At 63.6% G+C, this 17,078-nt stretch overlaps 3 protein-coding genes across 4 annotated transcripts in view; 2 read left to right on the forward strand and 1 right to left on the reverse strand.

The window, feature by feature from the left end:
• Positions 1-5,940, reverse strand: part of CPSF3L (cleavage and polyadenylation specific factor 3-like) — a 12,511-nt gene extending 6,571 nt beyond the window's left edge. The window contains exons 1-4 of the mRNA XM_012001977.1: positions 5,820-5,940; positions 2,730-2,827; positions 2,192-2,265; positions 1,093-1,288 (exon numbers count right to left, since the gene is read on the reverse strand). Of these exons, the coding sequence (XP_011857367.1) occupies positions 1,093-1,288; positions 2,192-2,265; positions 2,730-2,827; positions 5,820-5,847 (396 nt within the window). The 5' untranslated portion in view covers positions 5,848-5,940. The remainder of the gene's footprint in view (positions 1-1,092; positions 1,289-2,191; positions 2,266-2,729; positions 2,828-5,819) is intronic.
• Positions 5,941-6,001: 61 nt separating this feature from the next.
• On the forward strand, positions 6,002-10,104 carry CPTP (ceramide-1-phosphate transfer protein). 2 transcript variants are annotated; one of them, XM_012001980.1, is made up of 3 exons: positions 6,002-6,341; positions 8,085-8,279; positions 8,488-10,104. In XM_012001980.1, the coding sequence occupies exons 2-3, from the start codon at positions 8,158-8,160 to the stop codon at positions 9,008-9,010; spliced, it is 645 nt and encodes a 214-aa protein (XP_011857370.1). In that variant the 5' UTR covers positions 6,002-6,341; positions 8,085-8,157; the 3' UTR covers positions 9,011-10,104. The 2 variants fall into 2 exon arrangements, with proteins under 2 accessions (XP_011857370.1, XP_011857371.1); XM_012001981.1 differs by lacking the exon at positions 6,002-6,341 and adding an exon at positions 6,476-6,835.
• A 1,896-nt stretch (positions 10,105-12,000) lies between these two features.
• Positions 12,001-15,237, forward strand: LOC105555177 (taste receptor type 1 member 3). Its single transcript, XM_012001982.1, has 6 exons — positions 12,001-12,191; positions 12,292-12,592; positions 12,678-13,460; positions 13,575-13,778; positions 13,915-14,035; positions 14,165-15,237. The coding sequence occupies exons 1-6, from the start codon at positions 12,001-12,003 to the stop codon at positions 15,121-15,123; spliced, it is 2,559 nt and encodes an 852-aa protein (XP_011857372.1). The 3' UTR covers positions 15,124-15,237.
• The last annotated feature ends 1,841 nt before the right edge of the window (positions 15,238-17,078 follow it).

The raw sequence follows: 17,078 nt of genomic DNA on the forward strand, positions 1-17,078 counted from the left end.
GCAAATTACCCCAAGTAAAAGGCGGAAAAAATGCAGGAAGCACAACAAAAAGAATAAATATATAAATAAAAGTAAGCAAATGCTGATGTTACCAGGCATTAGAAATCATGTCTTTCTGGGTTTAAAATATACGGAGGAGTTGGCAGGTGTGGTGACTCATGCCTGTAATCCCAGCACTTTGAGAGGCTGAGGTGGGAGGATCCCTGGAGCCCAGGAGTTGGAGAGCCTGAGCAACACATACCCCCTCTCTACAAAAAATACCAAAATAAATTAGCTGGGCATAGGGGCACATGCTTGTAGTCCCAGCTACTTGGGAGGCTGAGGTGGGAGGATCACCTGAGCCTGGGAGGCTGAGGCTGCAGTGAGCCAAGATCACACTCCAGCCTGGGCAACAAAGTGAGACCCTGTCAAAAAAAAAAAAAAAAATTAAAATTTCACAACGAAAAAAATAAATATACTTCATTTTGATAAGAAGTTCAATCAGAAAAATAAAATGTTCCAAAATACGTAAGTACCTAATATAGTTTCAAAAAATATAAAAGCAATACCCAGAGACTCTAATGAGACACAGACAAACCCACAATCTTTGTCACAAATTTTGCCAATCTGTCACTCACCGACTTAACCTTCATTCCTCCCTGACCCACACCCAGAACCAGGCACCCTCCAGAACTGGCCCATCTCCCCTCTGGCCCCTGCCTCCCTGCCCGGCGACACCCTGGGAGCTCCAGCAAGTCTCTGGAGGCTCCGAGCGCTCTGAGGGCACCAGCTTGTCCCACTCTGGCCATTTCAATGCCGCTCAGACAGAGCCAGGTGGGTTTGGAGGCCGGGGCACACCCCCACCCTGCGCATGCTCTCCCAGGTTGGCGCCCTATCTCATTTGGGACCCTTGTGCTCGCGCTGCCGCCTCCAGGTGTTCCCACAGTGCTGGATGCAAGAGTGAGGTGGGGTGGGCTCACCCTGAGGCCCCAGCCTTCCAGAGACTGGAGAGCGGGCGGAGGGCATGGTTGGTGTGGGGGTGGGCAGTGACTGTGCCGTCTGTGGCCCTGGGAACCTGACCTGGACCGTCTGGTGGAGGTGGACAGCCACCACCTTCTTCATGCAGTCTTTGATCATCTGGGAGGTGAAGAAGTTGGCCTCGCCCTTCTTGTCCACGGCGATCTTGCGGTAGTCCTCCAGCAAGATGGGGCAGATGGCCTGGGTGGGGTGGGTCATGTAGATGGGCCCGTCGTAGCCCACCATCTCACTGAAGTAGGGGAGTGCCCCGCAATGGTCCAGGTGGAAGTGGCTGCGGGATGCAGCACAGGTCAGCCTGGGCCCACCCTGCCCCAGCCTTCACCCCCACTCTGGGCTTGTGGGTTGCCCCCTTCATTCGCCTGCTGTGCACCAGGTCCCATCCCGAGGACTGAAGAGTCAGTAACGAGCAAACACAAAACCGTCTCCCTGGAACTTTCAGTCTCAAAGTCTAGCGAGGCAGTGAGCGAACGGGAAATTGGACACGTCGGTGACAGCGACACGCTCACGAGGCAATGCGAAGCCGCTAAGGCGCACGGGGAGTCGCTGGGATTTCAGGCGTCAGGACAGGCTGAGGGGAGCGGCAAGTGAAGGCAGCACAGACCCAAGGGCGAGGGCAGTGCCTGGCAAGCCCCAAGAAGGCACTGGGGACCCCACCGTGTCTGACAAGAAACCACAACCACGAGGGTCTCAGGGGCAGCTGAGGACGCTGCCTCCAGAGCGGGCTTCTCCAGGCTTCACAGGCCCTCTGGCTGCTGGGGAGGACAGGGCGGGGCGGGGCAGGGGGAACCAGCAGGAATGCTGTGGCCATCCAGGCAATGCCACCCAGACCAGCGGGTCATGAGCTGCTGGACCCTAAAGGCTGGGGTCAGGGCAGACTCAGGACTCTGGAATCTCCAACAAGACAGTGGGGTTTAAAGCTCCTGAGACAGAGAAGGCATTGGAGAGGGTGAAGCCTGGAGAGCCGGGTTCAGAGGGCAGGGCCAGAAGAACAGGTGGAGACCGGGCCGTGTGTGTGACCAGTAAGGCAGGCAAGGAGCAGATCCTGGGGCCCCGACGCCCCCTGAGGATCAAGGATGACGCAGGCCCCCTGCCAAACGTTGCCGAGGCCGAGTAAGGGGGCCCAAGCCCCACAGGCACAGACATGGGACCCTCAAGGCCCCCAACGGGTACCCACCTGATGATCACGCAGTCCAGAAAGTCTGTCAGGCGGCCGTTCTGGGTGATGTAGGAGAAGTCAGGGAAGCGTCGCTGGGAAGGACGCGAGGCTTCAGGTTGCGCCGTGGTCTCCAGGCAGCACCTGGGACCACCCATGTCCCAGGGAGGGGCCCCCAGGAAGGGGGGTTCTACGTGCAGACTCAGGCTGGGCACTGCCACCCCGCAGGTCGCACCAGAACCCCTGGCTGTTCACAGCATGCAGAGGGGCCGAGATTACCTCCAACCTCACTGACAGATGTGAGCTGGAAGCTGAGCCCAGGGTCTCGCTGGGCCCAGCCTATAGGACTCTGGGGCTGGAGCCCAGCACCAGTACAGGGGGACCTCCCCATGCAGGGGCTCGCCTCGGCCAGGCCCACCCATCCCTGCTACCCACAGGGTGCAGTCGTCCAAGCATGACCACTGCTGCCCACTGCCCCACTGTCCGGCTCTCAGGCCCAGGGTCTGCCTGCACACGGCCAGCCCTCCTGGCCTCCGGGCCTCCTGCCCAAGAGACTCACGTCGTCATTGAAGCCCATGTGCATTCCGCAGTCCAGCATGACGTTCTTGCCCGCAATGGAGACCAGGATGCAGCTTCGGCCCACATCCTGGCCAGCCCCTACTCGAGGGAGGGCAGGTGAGAGTCAGTGCTGCGCCCCCCGCCCCCAGCTCCCTGTGCTGCCTCCCCAAGCTCTGCAGGACCCAATGCACTGAGGAAACGAGACCGAGGCTGCTGTGTGGACAGACACGTGGGCCAAGAAACAGGGCCGCCCCTAGTCCCAGGAAGGGGGACACAGGACCACACCCCACACCACCACATCCAGGGTGGAGGCCGGCAGCCCACACGCTCCTCCCTGGCCTCTCCAGGCGGCCGTGGCCTGCTGGCTGAGTAGTGGGCACTGTGTTGTGGTCCTCAGCCCCTCAGACACAAGGGCTGGTCTGCGGGACCAACACCTCAGTCAGAGTCACGCCTGGGCTGTGGCTGGACCCTCAGCAGAGCTGCAGACCAGTGAGGCCGCCTCCTGCAGGATCTTTCCCCCGGCAGGCAAGGGCCTGAGCGCCTAAGTGCTGGCACTGGGTGTCCCCTGGTGGTGCGGCTGTGGAGGGATGTCACGCAGCCTCGGCCATGCCACACGAACACAGTGCCGGTGGTCCAGCAGTGGCCGGCGTGGGCAACACAAGCCCCACACCACTGCACACCACGCAGCCCCCAACACAGACCCTAATCTGCGGCCCTCCCACACTCCTGACAGCCAAACAGCCCTGCCCAGCTGCTCCAGCCAGAGGCCTCGGCCAGCCAAGGCACACTCAGCCCCCTCATGTGACCTGGGGGCCCACAAGGAAAGGGCCACGGCCCCTGCACAGCCTGCGCCTGAGCGGGAGTCTGACGGCCGTGAAGGGCCTGGTTTTCCCCTTGAATCCCCACCCACCTTCCCCGACCAGCCACCTGAAACGTCCAAAGCCAGCACCACACATCAGGATGGCGGGGCCACAGCCGAGGGCCTGCCTGCCACGAATGGGGGTCTCAGGTTCTCTTCTAGGCCTGTTCCTGCCCCCACTGGGTGTGAGCTCTCTGAGAGCAGGGTTTCAGCTGTCTCCTCCCTCTGCACCTCCTACCCCAAGCCATGCCAGGCTCACAGAGGCCCTCTGGCATCTGTGGGAAGGGAGGGCCGCCCCTCTTCACGGCCAAGGACCTAAGGCCACAGAGGCACTTGTGGCCCTGAAGCGTGGGGCCTGGCTTGGTTTTCTGAATTCCAAAGCCCAATCCTGAGGTACTGGCAGTCCCGCCTCCCGACAGGACCCACAGTGATCCCAGGGAACAGAGCCTGGAGCTACAGGAGGGGACAGGGCTGAGAAGACAGAGGAGGAGGCATCCCTGTCTGCAAGGAGACAGACAGCAGACAAGTGAACGAGACACCTCGAGTACACCAGACGGAGGCTACTGCGACAGAGAAGAGCAAGGTAAGAGGATGAGGAAGCCTTGAAACTTCCAGAACCATGACAGGAAAGTGCTCCCTGAGAAGCCAACTTTTGAGCAGGATGGGGGAAGGGGGAGGAACAGGGTTGGGAGGGACAGGCAGGGTCGGGGGACAGTCACGCACAGGCGAGGGCGTGGGAGTGACCCCAAGGACACAGCACTGGCCCGGTGAGCATGGAGCCCAAGGCAGCCCCTGGCACAGGGAGGTGGGGAAACGGGAGTTCCGCTTCGCCCATACCCTGGCTGAGGCGACCTTAAGAATACACCCAGGTACAGACTGGGAGCAACTGAAGCCACATGAAAGATCAGACTGTCCAGAGAGTGGGTGGAACAGGCAGCCGAGAGGCCAAATGCGAAAGGGGCAGTCTGGGAGGACCCAGCAGAGGCCCCAGAGAGCAGGGGAGGGCAGCAGGGCCCACGCTAACGCCGTGGGCTGTGCACAGGCCAGGGGTGTTCACAGCACAGTATCCCCGCCGGGGCAGCAGGCACCCCTCCAAGGAAGCGCTAATGCCATGAGGAAGGACATGGAATCTCGTCCCAGTGTCTGTGCTGGAAGATGCCCTCGACCCCCTGCCCAGTGGAAGGACCAGGTTCCAGGACAGCACAGGGCAGGCACGTGTGGAAAACGCCCAGGACATCAGGATGGTTGGCCACCAGCACCATGTCCCCTCAGGTGTTTCTGAGACCCTGGGTTTTGACTAATTCTTTCCTCCTTCCCATTGTTCTATACTGTTAGGACTTTGACTTTTTTTGACACATGGTCTTGCTGTCGCCCAGGCTGGAGTGCAGTGGCACAATCATGGCTCACTGCAGCCTCGACCTCCCGGGCTCAAGCAATCCCCACAACTCAGCCTCCTGAGTAGCTGGAACCACAGACACACACCACCATGCCCGGCTAATTTTTGCTTTTTTTTTTTTTTTTTTTTTTTGAGTGATGGGGTCTTGCCATGTTGGCGAGGCTGGTCTTAAACTCCTGGGCTCAAGCGATCCTCCCACCTCTGCCTTCCAAAGTACTGGGATTGCAGGCGTGAACCACAGTGCCCAGCCTGTTAGGACTCTTAAGAGTATACGTGTTTTTTGCTGTTTTTCTCAGTGTTGCAGAAATCAGGTAGAACAAGAGCTGAACTGAGAGTTGATTGTAATTTGGGCGTGAGCACAAGGGGTGGTGGACAGAAAGCAAGAGGTGAGGAGGCAGAAGCGGGACAGCGAGACTGGGGGGCTGGGCGGCTGAGAGGCTGGGGGTCTGCTAGGCTGAGAAGCTGGAGGACTGGGGGGCTGGGGGGCTGCGGGACTGAGGGGCTGGGGGGCTGGAGGCGGCAGCGCGCCGCACAGGGAGGTCAACGCACCAACGAAAGCGCACAGCGAGCGCGGAGGCCCCGCGGCCCCCTCTGCGACGTCCCCTCACGGCCGCCTGAACCTCGGGGCTCGCGTTCTCGCGTCACTGCCGGAGGCCGAGGGTGCAGGGACTCGGCCGCCTCTCGGTTCCCACCAGGGCCCACGCGGGGAGGAGGAGACCGAGGACGCCCGCGACGCGCACCCGGCTCCATGACAACCCGGAGGGAGCGGGGCGCCCAGCCCGCCCGGAGCCGCATACGGAGCCCGCCCCACAGCCCCGCCGGCGGCTCCCACTCACCCAAGGGCGTGACTCTGATCTCAGGCATCGTCTCCGCCGCGTTCCCAGAACCGCGAGTCCCGCGCGCGGTGATGCACTGCGCAGGCGCAACCACCAGGGTGTCAACTTCCGGTGCGTTAGCCGGAAACGCGGGTCTGCGCGCCGGGCCTCCTGATTGGGCAGCATCCAACCAATCAGGGCGGCGGGCGAGAGCGGGGCAGGGCGGGGCGATGAGCGAGGGCGGGGCCCGGACGGCAGCTGTGGCCGAGGTGAGCGGCTCCGGCTCGGCGGCCGCACCTGCCCAACCCAACCGGCAGGGAACGGAGGTCGCCGAGGGACCGGGAGCGGGAGGGGACGTCGTCCTAGAGGGCCGGAGTGGGCGGGCGGCCGAGGACCCGGCTCCCGCGCAGGACGGAGCCGTGGCTCAGGTCGGCCCCTCCTCAGCACCACCCCGGGCCTCCACCCTTTCCTGGGCTCCTAGGTGGAGCAGAGACCCGAACCGGTGACCATCCAGTCCGGTGCCATCTGAAGCCCCCTTCCCAGGTGAGACTCGTAGCGCTAGCTCGACACGGTCTGGTTCCGCCCACAAGGCCTGGGGCGCCCCGGTGGCCCCGTCTTCTGCCGTCCCCCCAGCCCGCTGTCAGCCACCGGGCTGTGTGTTCAGGCCGCCCCCGCGCCCAGCCCTGACCTTGGGCCGGTGGGCTGCCCTGGGAAAGGCCTGGAGGTGCCCTGGGTCACCTTCCTGGGCTGGCGAGCTGCCTGCCTCCTGCACAACCACTGCCCTTCCTGTTGTCCCGGAACCACCAGCCACAGCTCTGAGAGGCTCCTGGCAGCTCCTGTTTGCCACTGGCTCGGATCTGGGCAGGCAGGCAAGGCCCGCGGAATATCTGGTGACCAAGAAGGAAACCCCAGAGCCTCAGAGACCATCTTCTCAGTGGGCAAAATTAAGGCCTGAGGAGGGGAGGGGCGTGCTGGAAGTCTATGGGACTCCATCTTCCTGAGGCCCAGGAGCAGCCATTCCCTACACCTGAAGCCCGGTGAGCTCACATCTGGGGCCTCCGCCTGGTGCCAAGCATGCAACCCAACCTGTGGGGCCTGCAAGGCAAGGCTTCAGCTCCCTCCGGGCACCAGCGCTCCAGCAGCCTGGGCCACGGGCTGGGCAGTGCTTGTAGCCCATGTTCCCTAGTGATGAAGGGCCCAGTCCTAGGGCGCTGAGCAACCTGCACACCTGCTCCTGGCCAGGAGCTCTCACCACAGCTGGGTACCCTCCCTGTCCCTGCTGGAGTCCCTGCAGCCAGGGAGGCCAGGACAGGGCTCCCAGCACCAACGGGCCTAGGAACCCCCAGGCCCAATGGGGTAAGGGTTCTTCCTGGTTGAGGTGGGATGCAGCTGAGTCTCAGGTTCCCTGGAGCAGGTGCGGGCCCTTGGGGCACCCGGGGAGACAGGGCAAGGGTGCTTGGTGACACACAGAGCATGGGTGCCTGGATGTCTGCGGAGTGACCGTGTGAATGCCAGCAGAATCCAGAGCAGGGCCTGGGCCACTCGCGGGCTCCCCAGGGCTAGTACAAGGGTCTTGTGGCAATCTTCTGAGAGTCGTACAACCTTTCACGCGGCCACCCATCCATGTGGGACGTGTAGTTTCAGCAACAGGAGGGAAAACACGCGTCCGTCCATCCAGCAGGCGCCGGCCCCACGGCCTCTCGTCTGGTTTTGGGGACACGGCAGTGAGGAAGATGGGGCAGCCTGTCCGGCAGCGTCCCCCGCTCCCCGCACCCATCTCTGCTTTCCACTGTGTCTGCTTCCTTGCCTACAACTTCAGAACTTTGTCTTTGTTGTCATCTGACCCCACTCCAGATGGCTGTTCACTCACTCCCTGTGCACCCAGGTGCCTAGAACGGTGCTTGGCTCTTGGCAGGGGCTTAGTATCTCTCAGCTGGTAAAAACAGATATAGCATCTAGAGAGATAAACAAAAACAGTCAAGAAAGCACCAGCAGAGACACCTGCTGCAGATGGCATGGCCGAGTGGTCCGATAAAGCCAGAGGGGGCCACTCTCAGGGTCAGCAGAGACTGACGTGGAGTCAGTGGCCTGATCCACAGGAGGGGCCGTGCCAAGGTCCGTGAATGCGCAATCCTGACGAAGGGCAGGTCAGGGTGGTGTGCCTGAGAGCCTGCGGCTTGGCTGGGAGCAAAGCCAGGCGGCTCCTGGGAGGAAGCTCCGTGAGGGGCATGAGTGATCAGTGTGCAGCAACCGGATCGCAGCTATTCTGTTCCCCTCCACACACAGAAAATGAGCCACAGAGCAAGCTGACGCCAGCGACACAGCCCCCCAGCCCTACTGTTTCCGTTCCTATCAAAAAATGGATGACTCGGAGACAGGTTTCAATCTGAAAGTCGTCCTGGTCAGTTTCAAGCAGTGTCTGGATGAGAAGGAAGAGGTCTTGCTGGACCCCTACATCGCCAGCTGGAAGGGCCTGGTCAGGTGCGTGCGCTGGGGCTGCCTCCTGAGGTGGGCGCTCACCTGGCCCTAGTCCCATATGTGGCATCTGCCTCCCGACTGCCTGTCCCCACCAGCTTTGCTGCCTGTTTCCAGATGGGTGTGAACCCCCGGAGGCTGGGCAGTGTCCCCTGCACCCCAGGCGGGCTGCCCCAGGCCTGGGCAAGGACTCGAACCCCGCTCCCTTCCACAGGTTTCTGAACAGCCTGGGCACCATCTTCTCGTTCATCTCCAAGGACGTGGTCTCCAAGCTGCAGATCATGGAGCGCCTCAGGGGCGGCCCGCAGAGCGAGCACTACCGCAGCCTGCAGACCATGGTGGCCCATGAGCTGAGCAACCAGCTGGTGGACCTAGAGCGCCGCTCCCACCACCCTGAATCCGGCTGCCGGACCGTGTTGCGCCTGCACCGCGCCCTGCACTGGCTGCAGCTGTTCCTGGAGGGCCTACGCACCAGCCCTGAGGACGCACGCACCTCTGTGCTCTGCACCGACTCCTACAACGCCTCGCTGGCCGCCTACCACCCCTGGATCGTACGCCGCACCGTCACCGTGGCCTTCTATGCGCTGCCCACACGCAAAGTCTTCCTGGAGGCCATGAACGTGGGGCCCCCGGAGCAGGCTGTGCAGATGCTGGGCGAGGCCCTCCCCTTCATCGAGCGTGTCTACAACGTCTCCCAGAAGCTGTATGCCGAGCACTCCCTTCTGGACCTGCCCTAGAGGTGGGAAGCCAGGGCCCTGCTGCAGATCTGGGCTGTGGTGGCCGGGGCTGAGTCCCATAGCAGAGCTTTCTGGGCTCCCCAGGAACAGGAGATCCACTGTTGCCCCTAGGAGCTGAGCTTGTTAGGAACCACAGACTGTGACAGAGAAGGTGGCGACCAGCCCAGAAGAGGCCCACCCTCTCGGTCTGGAACAAGACGCCTCAGCCACGGCCCCCCCTCAGCCTGTTACACACGCGCCCAGCCAGGCCGCACCAGGGTGCAGAGCGGAGCAGGCAGGGGTGGGGGCCGGGCCTGCAAGATCCTGAAAGGTCACCACCCCCCAGCCTGTGGGGCGGATCTGCAAATCAGGGTGAAGTCACAGGTCCCGGGGCGTGGAGACTCCATCCTTTCTCCTTTCTGCTAGCCAACGTGTCCTCATCTCAGGCCAGGTCCTGGTACCCCATGTCTGCCCAGGTGGGCAGCCCTGAGCCCAGGGGACTTAGTCCCCTCCATGACCAGGCTGGCAGAAACCTCCCAACAGCAGTCTGGGCACCGTGGGCTCTCCCCACCTCTCCTGCCTTGTTTGCCCCTCAGCGTGCCAGGCAGACTGGGGGCAGGACAGCCAGCAGCTGAGACCAAGGCTCCTCGAAGAAGGGCCTGGGAAGGCCCCGCCCTTGGGACAGCCTCCTCTGAAGCCCTGCACGGCACCAGCTCCCCGGCGGATGCAGCAGGCCGCCTCCCGCAGCGGCTGTGGGTCTGCACAGCACAGCCCGAGACCCCCAGGAGCTGGGACTCTGCTACACGCAGTGAGACGCCATGTCCTTTCTCCCCCTGCCCCTTGATGCCCCCTCCCCACAGTGCCCAGGAGACCCGAGGGGCACGGTACAGGAGGGCCTGGACCCCGTGGGTCAGCCAACAGCTACAACCAGCCCAGCCACCATCCAGTGCCTGGGGCCTAGCCACTGGCTCTTCACAGTGGACCCCAGCACCTCAGGGTGGCAGAGGGACGGTCCCCACTGCCCGGCAGACGCACGAGCTTCTGGAGGGCAACCCATGTGACATCTTCCAACATTAATAAATCACACGGCCTCCCAGGATGGGGATGTTGGGGTGTACTGGGCACCTGATTCCCCAGGAGGGGACACAGGGTCACCCAATGAGGGCGGGTAGGGCCCTCACCCCAGCGACACAGCTGAGGTGGGTGCACCTAACTCCAAGGGAGCTGAGGCCCCACTGCCAGGCTCAGGGGGCCGTGTCAGCCCCAGGGCACAACAAACGCCCTGAGAAAAGGCCAGCCTTGGGGGCAGGGCTGCTATGTGCCCATTCCCCCCGAGAGGTCCCATCACTACACCCATTGTACGGGTGAGACCAGAGACACAGACTCACCCAGGACCAAGAAGCTGGGCCGGGAGGGCAGGAATCAGCCTCTCCATGCAAAAGAAGAGGGACGTGTGGGTGGAGGTGGGGGCCGCTCCCAGCCACAACAGTGACCTCGACAGAAAGGGATACAATTCAGCAGGGTCTTCCTGGACACCACCCCAACCTCAGGGTCTGTGGGAGCTGCACTTGGTGCTGGCAAAGGCTGCTGACTGCTCTATGGGCTGGGAGAACCGCCTGGGTCTGCATGGGCCCCAGGGCAGGGCTTCCTCCATGTGTGGCCTGTATATGTGCCATGCGTGTATGCCATGCACGTGTGCTGTTTGTGCCATGCAGATGTTTGCCACGTGCGTGTGGGCGGTGTGTGCGTGGGCTGTTTGCGTGCTGTGCACGTGTGCCGTGCATGTGCTGTGCGTGTGCCGTGTATGTGTGCTGTTTGCATGTGCCGTGCACGTGCGTGCCATTTGCGTGTGTGCAGTTTGCATGTGCCATTTGTGCGCCGCATTCCCGTGTTCCTGTGTGCCAGGTTCATATGTGTGCCATGCTCCTCTGTGTGCATGTGTGCTCAGCTAGTGTGTGCCATACACGTGTGCTGTGGTCATGCATGTGCCTCACGGGTCCTGCCTTACAGCACCGTGGGGAAGAGGTGCCAGCCAGGGTGCACCTCGTGGCATCTGCTAGGTCTGCTGGGCCCCAGCTGAAGCTGAGTGCCCCCCAGTTCCCCTCTGAGGGCCTGCACCTGGAGCCCCGTGTGTCCCCAAGGGCACCCCCAAAGCAAAGCAGGCAGAGGAGGAGCCCCGGCCCCACACATCTGGTGCTGCTCCAGCCACCGCTCATTTGCCTGTGGTCCTTCCTCCTTCGTTTGCATGCCCCCCTGGCACGCAAACTCTATCCCCAGCAGGAGCCACCTGTGTGCCTGCCAGGCAGGAGTAGCCCAGGCCAGGGTCAGCAGTGTGAGTACAGCTGGCCATGCGGTTCCTGCAGCTTCTAGGCATCAGACTCTGGCAGAAGGGCTGAGACCCTCAAGGAACTCTGCTCCCAAGCAGGCTGGGAGGGCACCACCGCCACCCCAGGGCCCTCCCCAGCTGCAGGGTGGAGGCCTGCCTGGCCGGCTGGTCTGCAGGCCTAGGGGGCCCACCCCGGCCACCCCCGACTCCGGCCAGCACAGCCTTGAGTTGGAGCCAGAAGCTCCCAGGGCTGGGTAGGAGGCATTTCTGTGCCTATGGAAAGCCCCAGAGCCGGGTGTCTCTGCATCCCTCCCACACAGCTGAGACCTCAGAGCCCTGGAGGCCCCTTTGCCCTCTCTCCTCTCCACAGCCTGCCGGGCAACTCCAGGAATGGGGGGGTGGCGAGGGGCTCGGGCACAGGCAGTGAACAAGGCCACGGTCAGCAGAGCCTGCCTGCCGGTCAGTGCTGGCCATAGAGCCTGGCAGTGGCCTCAAGCAGAGTCTGAAGTGCACAAACTTTCAGGCCCAGAAAGCGAGGACACCACTGGGGCCCCAGGGTGTGGCAAGTGAGGATGGCAAGGGTTTTGCTAAACAAATCCTCTGCCCGCTCCCCACCCCGGGCTCTCTCCGCATGAGGCCCCACTCGGCAGCCACCTTGCCGTGCCTGCTGGAAGCGGCCTCTGCCATGCTGCGCCCTGCTGTCCTGGGCCTCAGCCTCTGGGCTGTCCTGCACCTTGGGACAGGGGCCCCATTGTGCCTGTCACAGCAACTTAGGATGAAAGGGGACTACGTGCTGGGGGGGCTATTCCCCCTAGGTGAGGCCGAGGAGGCTGGCCTCGGCAGCCGGACACGGCCCAGCAGCCCCGTGTGCACCAGGTACGGAGGTGGGACAGCCCGGGTCGGGGTCAGGGTGACCAGGCCCGCGGTGCTCCTGAGCTGGGGCTGAGGTGGCCATCTGCGGCTCCGTGTGGCCCAGGTTCTCCTCGAATGGCCTGCTGTGGGCACTGGCCATGAAGATGGCCGTGGAGGAGATCAACAACAGGTCGGACCTGCTGCCGGGGCTGCGCCTAGGCCACGACCTCTTCGATACGTGCTCGGAGCCTGTGGTGGCCATGAAGCCCAGTCTCATGTTCCTGGCCAAGGCAGACAGCCGCGACATTGCCGCCTACTGCAACTACACACAGTACCAGCCCCGCGTGCTGGCCGTCATCGGGCCCCACTCGTCAGAGCTCGCCGTGGTCACCGGCAAGTTCTTCGGCTTCTTCCTCATGCCCCAGGTGGGCGCCCCCCACCATCACCCACCCCCACCCAGCCCTGCCCGTGGGAGCCCCTGAGTCAGGAGATGCCTCTTGGCCCCTGCAGGTCAGCTATGGCGCTAGCATGGAGCTGCTGAGCGCCCGGGAGACCTTCCCCTCCTTCTTCCGCACAGTGCCCAGCGACCGTGTGCAGCTGACGGCCGCCGCGGAGCTGCTGCAGGAGTTCGGCTGGAACTGGGTGGCCGCCCTGGGCAGTGACGACGAGTACGGCCGGCAGGGCCTGAGCATCTTCTCGGCCCTGGCCGCGGCGCGCGGCATCTGCATCGCACACGAGGGCCTGGTGCCACTGCCCCGTGCCAACAGCCCGCTGCTGGGGAAGGTGCAGGAGGTGCTGCACCAGGTGAACCAGAGCAGCGTGCAGGTGGTGCTGCTGTTCGCCTCCGCGCGCGCCGCCCACGCTCTCTTCAGCTACAGCATCAGCAGCAAGCTCTCGCGCAAGGTGTGGGTGGCCAGCGAGGCCTGGCTGACCTCCGACCTGGTCATGGGGCTGCCCGGCATGGCCCAGGTGGGCACGGTGCTTGGCTTTCTCCAGAGGGGTGCCCAGCTGCACAAGTTCTCCCAGTATGTGAAGACCCGCCTGGCCCTGGCCGCCGACCCAGCGTTCTGCGCCGCCCTGGGCGAGAGGGAGCAGGGTCTGGAGGAGGACGTGGTGGGCCGGCGCTGCCCGCAGTGTGACTGCATCACGCTGCAGAACGTGAGTGCCGGGCTAAACCACCACCAGACGTTCTCTGTCTACGCAGCTGTGTATAGCGTGGCCCAGGCCCTACACAACACTCTGCACTGCAATGCCTCAGGCTGCCCCGTGCAGGAGCCCGTGAAGCCCTGGCAGGTGAGCCCGGGAGATGGGGGTGTGCCGACCTCTGCACGTGCCCGGGCCACCAGGCACGGCCACCGCACCTGAGCTGGAGGCAGCTGGCGGCTCAGCCCCGTCCCCCGCCCGCAGCTCCTGGACAACATGTACAACCTGACCTTCCACGCGGGCGGGCTGACGCTACGCTTCAACAGCAACGGGAACGTGGACATGGAGTACGACCTGAAGCTGTGGGTGTGGCAGGGCCCAGTGCCCGAGCTCCACGACGTGGGCAGGTTCAACGGCAGCCTCTGGATAGACAGCCTGAAGATCCGCTGGCACACGTCCAACAACCAGGTGAGGTGAGGGTGGGTGTACCTGGCGTGTCCCTGTGGCAGCCCCCGCGGCAGGGTGCAGCCTGGGGGTGGGGGCCGTCCCTGTCTCCCGCGGGCGTGCCCAGCCCAGCAGAGCCAGAGCCCAGGCCTGTGCGCAGAAGCCCGTGTCTCAGTGCTCGCGGCAGTGCCAGGAGGGCCAAGTGCGCCGGGTCAAGGGGTTCCACTCCTGCTGCTATGACTGTGTGGACTGCAAGGCGGGCAGCTACCGGAAGAGCCCAGGTGAGCCGCCTTCCTGGCAGTGGGGGGTGGAAACGCAGCAGGGGTGGGTCCTGCTACGTCCTAGCTCTGAGGCCAGAGCCCACAGGGGACAAGGCCAGCACCCAGCGCCCTTCTCCTCCTCTCTCACAGATGACCTCGCCTGCACCTTTTGCAGCCAGGACGAGTGGTCCCCGGAGCGGAGCACACGCTGCTTCCGCCGCAGGCTTCGGTTCCTCGCGTGGGGCGAGCCGGCTGTGTTGCTGCTGCTCCTGCTGTTCGGCCTGGCGCTGGGCCTCGTGCTGGCCGCTTTGGGGCTGTTCATTCGCCATCGTGACAGCCCACTGGTTCAGGCCTCGGGCGGACCCCTGGCCTGCTTCGGCCTGGTGTGCTTGGGCCTGGTCTGCATTAGTGTTCTCCTGTTCCCTGGCCAGCCCAGCCCTGCCCGCTGCCTGGCCCAGCAGCCCTCGTCCCACCTCCCGCTCACCGGCTGCCTGAGCACATTCATCCTGCAGGCAGCCGAGATCTTCGTGGAGTCAGAACTGCCTCTGAGCTGGGCAGACCGGCTGAGTGGCTGCCTGCGGGGGCCCTGGGCCTGGCTGGTGGTGCTGCTGGCCATGCTGGTGGAGGCCGCACTGTGCGCCTGGTACCTGGTGGCCTTCCCGCCAGAGGTGGTGACAGACTGGCGCATGCTGCCCACAGAGGCGCTGGTGCACTGCCGCGCACGCTCCTGGGTCAGCTTTGGCCTCGTGCACGCCACCAACGCCACACTGGCCTTCCTTTGCTTCTTGGGCACCTTCCTGGTGCAGAGCCGGCCGGGCCGCTACAACCGTGCCCGTGGCCTCACCTTTGCCATGCTGGCCTACTTCATCACCTGGGTCTCCTTCGTGCCCCTCCTGGCCAATGCACAGGTGGTCTTCAGGCCCGCCGTGCAGATGGGTGCCCTCCTGCTCTGCGTCCTGGGCATCCTGGCTGCCTTCCACCTGCCCAGGTGTTACCTGCTCGTGCGGCAGCCAGAGCTCAACACCCCTGAGTTCTTCCTGGGAAGGGGCCCTGGGGATGCCCGAGACCGGAACGACGGACACACAGGAAATCAGGGGAAACATGAGTGACCCCTGATCCTGCGACCTCAGCCCCGGTGAACCCAGACCTAGCTGAGATCCCCCTAAGCCAGCAATGACCCGTGTCCCCCTAGACACCCTCCTGCTCTAGATTCTGACCCCAGGGACCTCTGCGTCTGCAGCACGTGGACACCCCTGTGACCATCTGGGCCCCAGAGCCAAGCTCTGTCCCCGTCCCTCTGTGCCCAGACCAGGCCTGCCCCGGTAACCCACACCCACTGTTCCGGAAGGAGGCCCAGAGGGCTCCCAGGGTCCCCACAACCCACACCATGAGCTCAGAAAAAGGACGCAGGGAAGCCCCAGCCAGATGGCTGCAAGCCCAAGCCAGACCCTGTCAACCTGACCACGCCCCGCCAGGGGCCCTCACCCAGCACCCCGCCAGGCACCACAGCAGTGGGAGGCTGGGCGGGGGCACACAGGCATATGCCCAGGGCAGAGCCTGCCCAGGTGGGGGTGGCACCCAGCTTCCTTCTCTGCCCCGGCCCAGTGGGTAGACAGCATCGTGACTGCCACCAGTACTAGGGACAGAGCCGAGGTGGGGTGGGGGCGGGGTCCAGCACCATGGACAGAAAACTGCCCACCAGGGTCCAAGGTCAGCACCCCACCAGGCCCACACAGGGTCTCGGGTCAGAGGTCCAGGGTCAGCTCCCAGCAGAGCCTAGGGGAGGCCGGACCAGCCCCCCCACGCCTCATTCCAAGTCAGCCCAGCTGCAGAGAAGGGGCACAGGCCACACATCCGTCCCATAAAATTAAACGCTTTTTAGTGTTTAAAATAAGCAGCATTTACACAGAAGCAGCTCTATGTTAACCATCTAGACGCTGGGACTTTGATACAGTATCTACAGCGCAGACACGTGGGGGCCAGAGACGCCAGGAAGGCCCGCGGTTGTGTGCAGGCCGCGATGTGTGCACGCAGTGTGTGCACTCACCAAGGACAGGCCAGCTGACCGCCCATCTCCCCAAGACCTCCCTCCCTGCGGCAGCTGTGCACATTGGGGCCCCTCGACCCTGCAGGCCATGGTCCCTCCCTGCCCTGGCTGGGACACAGTGGGCAGGATGTCCAGCCCTCTCTCATCTTCCCGTCCCGTTCTCTACATACTTTCAGACTCGGCTGTGTTGCTGGAGAGGAGAGGAAGGGAGAAGGTGCAGGCTGCTCCAAGGGTCAGGGGCAGGTGGGAGAGCTGACAGGGCCACCTCCTCCCCCGAACCACTAGCCAGGCAATAAATAAATAAATTAGATTCCTACTCCAGATAACCAGAGGGACCAGGGGGCTCCAGCCCCACCCCCGGGAGGCCTGGTCCTGGGTCAGATGGGTGGGGCCTGTGCACTGCAGGGGTTGCCCCACATGGGTCACTCTGGGGGCCTGTGCACAGCTGTACAGGAGGTGGGGGTCAGCCCAGAGCCCAAGGGGGTCTTCCTCATCCTAGGAGGGATCACCACTAGACACAAGGAGTTGGGAGGTCCCTGAGGCTCTCGCTGAGGGGCAGAGAAGGAGCGCCCGAAGGAGCGCCCGCAACACGGCTGCTCAGAAACAGGTGCTGTCAGGAGCCGAGGCAGCCAGGCTACTGGGGCAGATTGCGGTGGTCCAGCCTGCCCCCCTACCCTGCCTCCCGGCCTGGCCCCCACTAAGGCAAGCCCACGCGAGCTGTGTGTGCAGCAGGACCACCGGCTCCCCATCTCGGGCAGGGCTGAGGGCAAGCGCGAGTCACATGATGTCCACGAAGAACTCACAGGGGTTCCCCATGGCCTTCTGGAAGGACTGGCGGCTGCCCGTCAATTCTGGGGGGACAGCAGCCAGCTCCCGGACAGGGGGTCCCCCGGGTGGCCCCCCAACCACGGTATAGGCCTTGGTCATAGGGTGGGGCGGGGGGAGCCCTGGGGCGGTGGCCGAGGCCTGACTGCGTGGGCTGCTGCCACGGCTGAGCTGGCCGGCCGGACGCTCTCG

The sequence above is a fragment of the Mandrillus leucophaeus genome, unplaced genomic scaffold (assembly GCF_000951045.1).
Source record: "Mandrillus leucophaeus isolate KB7577 unplaced genomic scaffold, Mleu.le_1.0 Scaffold672, whole genome shotgun sequence".
Lineage (NCBI taxonomy): Eukaryota > Metazoa > Chordata > Mammalia > Primates > Cercopithecidae > Mandrillus > Mandrillus leucophaeus.